General features: G+C 45.9%; 1 protein-coding gene across 1 annotated transcript; it reads right to left on the bottom strand.

Annotated features, from left to right (window-relative positions):
• Positions 1-285: 285 nt before the first annotated feature.
• LOC124935160 (glutamic acid-rich protein-like) lies at positions 286-2474 on the bottom strand. The gene is made up of 3 exons (XM_047475613.1): positions 2226-2474; positions 1702-1830; positions 286-405 (listed from the first exon to the last, which is right to left on the bottom strand). Exons 1-3 carry the CDS (start codon positions 2472-2474, stop codon positions 286-288), a joined length of 498 nt encoding a protein of 165 aa, XP_047331569.1.
• Positions 2475-5336: the final 2862 nt, after the last annotated feature.

Genomic DNA, 5336 nt, shown 5'->3' with positions numbered 1-5336 from the left:
TCCATGTCCAAGGAAAATAAATGTAATTGCTTTATCATCGAACTTGGATCTTTGTTCTTTTGGAATGTGCACATAGCCTTTGCATCTAAATATCCTTAGATGCGAGTATGAAATATTTTTCTTACACCATATTTTTTATGGTATTTTAAACTTCAAAGGAACAAAGGGTGACCTATTTATGAGATAGCAAGTTGTGCGAATTACTTCTCCCCAAAAATATTTTGGAAACTTTGTCATCTTCAACATATATCTCACATTTTCTACAATGGTGTGATTAATTCACAATCACACCATTGTGTTGTGGAGTTCTATGAGATGAGAGTCAGCAATTGAGAAATTCATTGGATATGTTTTAGGGAACACTGCAACCCTTCGTTTCATTAGGTAACATATTGCATTTATCTCCTGCGAAAAAAATTATTGATTCAGCAAGAGCAATTTGGGAATCTAGGGATAGGGCATGGGTGGAACGTGGGTGGTGTGTGGGCTTGGGCGTGGGTGGGGATTGGGTGGGGCGTGGGCTTGGGCGTGGAACGTGGTCTTGGGCGTGGGGCGTGGCGGTGGTGCATGGGGCATGGGGGTGGACGAGGGGCATGGGGGTGGTGCGTGGGGGTTGAGCGTGGGGTGTGCGTGGAGCGTGGTCTTGGGCGTGGATCGTGGGGGTGGGGTGTGGGGGTGGTGCGTGGGGTTGGTGTGGGGCGTGGGGTGGTGCGTGGGGTTGGTGTGGGGGTGGGTACAAAAATAATGAACAAAAATACTTACTTGATCTTGTAACCATTTTTAGCGTGAGCAATCTGTTAAATGAAGAACGATCTGCTTCGGAAATAGTCAAATCCTTGAGGTCTTTATCATTACTTTTCAACCATTTCTTCAATTCCTTCATCTTTTCCCCGTCAATTCGTAACATAGGATTAACCGTAACCGGATAATTGAGTTTAAACCTTTTCTCACCTGGGTCGGTGTAGTCCCCCAATTGTTTCGACTTCTTTCTCCGAAATCATTTACCAACAAATTTTTGATGGAGTCATTTCTTTCACATCATTCATATTTTCCTTATTCTTCTCCTCCTTAGTCACCTCCTTCTTCTTCTTTTCCTCCACCTCCTCCTTCTTCTTCTCCTCCTCCTTCACCTCCTCCTTATTCTTCTCCTCCTCCTCCTCCTCCACCACCTTCTTCTTCTCCTCCACCACCACCTCCTTCTTCTTCTTCTTCTCCCCCTCCTCCTCCACCTCCTTCTTCTTCTCCCCCTCCTCCACCACCTCCTTATTCTTCTCCGTCTCCACCTCCACCTCCTTCTTCTTCTCCGCCTCCTCCACCACCTCCTTATTGTTCTCCTCCTCCACCACCTCCTTATTCTTCTCCGCATCCACCTCCTTATCCTCCTCCTCCTCCACCTCCACCTCCTTATTCTTCTCCGCCTCCTCCTTATTCTTCTCCACCTCCACCTTCACCTCTACCTCTTTATTCTTTTCCTTCTCCACCTCCTTCTCCTTATTCTTCTCCTCCTCCACCTTCTTCAATTTGCGAGAGGATTGGGGCATAGAGAGAGAATCCTCGTCATGCACATCATCATTCTTCTCCTCTAGGCGATCAAAATTCAATTTGCGAGAGGCTTGTGGCGTGGGACGCAAAACATTGTCATGCACAATCAAAAAATCAGATTAATATACATTGTGCGTGGGGCGTGGTGCGCAACTATACCTCGTCCTCCTCGTCATTCTCCTCGTCCTCCTCGTCCTCCTCTTCCTCCTCGTCATCCTCGTCCTCCTTGTCCTCCTCCTCATTCTCCTCTTCATTCTCCTCCTCCTCCTCCTTTTCCTCTTCCTCGTCCTGCACCATCAAAAATAAAATGAGATTAATATACATTTTGCAAGGAGCAAGTGTGGTGCGTGGAGGGTACATGGGGTAGTGCGTGGGGTGAGTGCGTGGGGCGTGGGGTATGCGTGGGGTATGTGTGGGGTGTGGGGTGTGCCTGGGGCGTGCGTGGGGTGAGTGCGTGGGGCGTGCGTGAGGTGAGTGTGTGGGGCGTGGGGTGAGTGCGTGGGGGTTGTGCGTGGCGTGGGTGAGTGCGTGGGGTGTGGGGTGGGCCTGGGGTGTGCGTGGGGTGTGGGGTGGGCCTGGGTTGTGCGTGGGGCGTGGGGTTGTGCTTGGTGCGTGGGGTAGTGCGTGGAGTGCAAGTGTTGTGCATGGGGATCATGTGTGTGCGTAGGGTAGTGTAATTATACCTTGGTCGCCTTCCTCTTCTTGGCCAATTCCCTCTTCTTGGCCAACTCATTCGCCTTCCTTTTATTCTCATCCGCCTTCCTTTTAATGGCCAACTCATCAGCCTTCCTCTTCTTTGCCAACTTTGTCAGCCTCTCCTTCCTCTCATTCTTCTTTCTCTTAATCTCAACAACATCATCTTGCTTCCTCTTCTTCATCTCCTCATCATTCTTCCTCTTGTTCATCACCTCATCATTCTTCTTCTTGTTCATCACCTCATCATACTTCCTCTACGTCCTCTTCTCATTATCAAGTTCAACATCATTATTCTTCCTCTTCGTCCTCTTCTCAGTATCAAGTGCAACATCATTATTCTTCCTCTTCGTCCTCTTCTCAGTATCAAGTGCAGCAGTACCTGCCTCTTATTTTTCTTCTCTTCCACCATTCTTTTGTTCCTTTATTTCTTCCAAAAATGTGATTATAAGTTGTTGATTCTCCTTGATGAACTTGATTTCAGTTTTAATCTCATTTACATCCTTTGTCAGCTCATCAAGTTTGGCATCAGCATGGACTTGAGACACTCGATTGGGTGCAAAAGATGTAGAATTGTCTTTATCAGTTAGAGGAGTCGTCGCATAATGAATTTGCTGAGAGCTGTCTTGGCTAGTTTCATCGTTAACTTCAGGGAGCTAGGGACAAATAAGTCTCCTCTTCTTGGCCGACGGTTTGGGAGTCCTTTCATATTTTTCATCTTCTTCACAAACTTCAATCTTTCTTTTCCTCCCATCAAATTCAAAGAATTCATCACAAATGTTGCCTCTCATATCTTCAAAGTCGTTCCTAGAGTACTTCCGCTTCTCCTCCTCAGACTCATCAATTTTGATTAGAACATTGCACTTCTGGATGGCTGTGAATACCTCTGGTAGGGTATAACTCCTAAAAGATTTATAGAGCATTATCCTTGGGCTTGTAGGATCTTGCCGTGTCCTTTCAGCAAATTTGGGGACGAATGTATTGATAAGCTCATAGGTCCACACTTGGAAGGTTAGTGCGAACCCATGTAAAGTATAAGAGACATCACATATGCTTTTCTTTTCCCAGGTTTTCTTCTTGGCGAGATATAACCCACGGAGGTGTTTCATATCTTTGTCAGTACCCTACGGGGTTGCTCTGAAGGACACATTTTCCCATGGAAATTGGAGGAACATCTCCATGTCCTCCACCATGCGAAAGATTCAAAAACTTATCTTCCCTCTATTATCAGATGTGAACAGATACTGGTAAATGAGAAATATGAGCCCCATCTTCCATGAATCCTCCTTATCAGAGCATCCGACGAAAATGTCTTGAAGCTCTTTCAGTCTAACATCCATTTTACTCTTAAAATATTTGAGGACAAGGGGTGGACATTCTTCAACCTCCTTGTTTTCCACCAAAAGAAATTTGCAAAAGTTGAGGCCTGTCATCAAGGAATAATCCTTCATGCCTTAACAGACCTCCTCACCATTGACCAAGAACCTTATCTCCTTCGAATTTGAGCTGATTTTTATGATAAGAATCTGATGGAGTATGGTTCCTGAAAAATATAATGTCGGGGCTTTGAATAGATACTGGAATTGAGTCTGCAAAGCTCTATCCAAAAGATCATGGTGAGTAAACCTCTCCTTTATCTTTGTCAAGCTGAGGCCGGTGGATTTCCATGAAACACGATCATTAAAATTATTAATAATGGTTTCGCTTGGTGCCATCTGCAAAAACAATAAAATCATATACACAATGTTTGGTGGATCAAAAACAGTAAAATCATATTAATAATTGAAGCCACGCACCACCCCACGCCCCATCCACGCCCAAGCCCACGCTCCACGCACTACCCCACGCCCCACGCACAACCCCCATCCCCACGCCCCATGCCCAACCCCACGATCTACGCCAACCCCACGCTTCATCCACGCCCAAGCCCACACTCTACGCACTACCCCATGCCCCATGCCCCACGCACAACCCCCACCCCCATGCCCAAGCCCACACGCCACACACTACCCCACGCCCCACCTCACGATCCACGCCAACCCCACGCCCCATTCACGCCCCACGCACAACCCCACGCCCCATCCACGCCCAAGCCCACGCTCCACGCACTACCCCACGCCCAAGCCCACGCTCCACGCACTACCCCACGCCCCACGCACAACCCCCACACCCCACACACAACCCCCACGTCCCACCCCCATGATCCACGCCAACCCCACGCCCCATTCAGATTAAACTACATTTCTCGGATAAAACATTTCAAACTAAAACAAAAGAACTAACTAAGCATTTCAACCCTAAATCATAACTAAAGCCTAAACCCTAAAACTTCATACTCAACATGCAAAAATAGTAAAATCATCGGGGAGTAGAACTATCTAAGCATTACTAACCTCAGTAATGCTGGGCGAACGTCGGGCCAGCGTCTCTAGGGCTTGGCGATTGTCGGGAGTCGGCCTGGAAGCGTTTGGCGATCAATGGCTAGTCGGGCTCGAGGGGTAGGCGTCCGACGATCATGGGAGAGTCGACTGGGGCTGAAACCGTCGTGGGGGAGTAGGCTTGGGGCGTGGGAGTCGGAGGGGGAGAGCAACCGGGGATAGCAACCGTCACGGGGAAGGGAAGAGGGGAAAGAAAAAACGGGTAAAAAGGGAAATGGGGGGAAAAGGAAAAGGAAGAGGAAGAAAAAAAAGGAAAAAAAAGTTTAGTAAGGGTAAAAGTGTCCAAATTTTTAAAAAATGGTTAAAAATAAAAACTGAAATTATTAAGGTTATTTTTGAAGATACCCATGATCGATCAAATTTCCCTAATAAACCTACTCAATTTTAACCATTATAGGATAATATGAAACATAACTGCGAATAAACTAACTTCAATACACTAATAATTATTGGTTGAAAAAAAAAATTACATAGGTCAAATTTGAATTTGTGGCTAAAAAATGTTAATATTAAAGATTATTTTTTTTCTCCAAATATATTAACTTTTCATTATGTCTTCATCACATAATCTGAAAATTAGATTTGACCCTAATATTAATGTCTTGATTCTGACACAAACTCTGAGATCCAGATCTAGTTTCGAGAACATCATTGAGATAATAT

Source organism: Impatiens glandulifera, chromosome 4, assembly GCF_907164915.1.
Source record: "Impatiens glandulifera chromosome 4, dImpGla2.1, whole genome shotgun sequence".
NCBI lineage: Eukaryota > Viridiplantae > Streptophyta > Magnoliopsida > Ericales > Balsaminaceae > Impatiens > Impatiens glandulifera.
The sequence above is the reverse complement of the archived record's forward strand: the minus strand, read 5'-3'. Positions and strand labels throughout refer to the sequence as shown.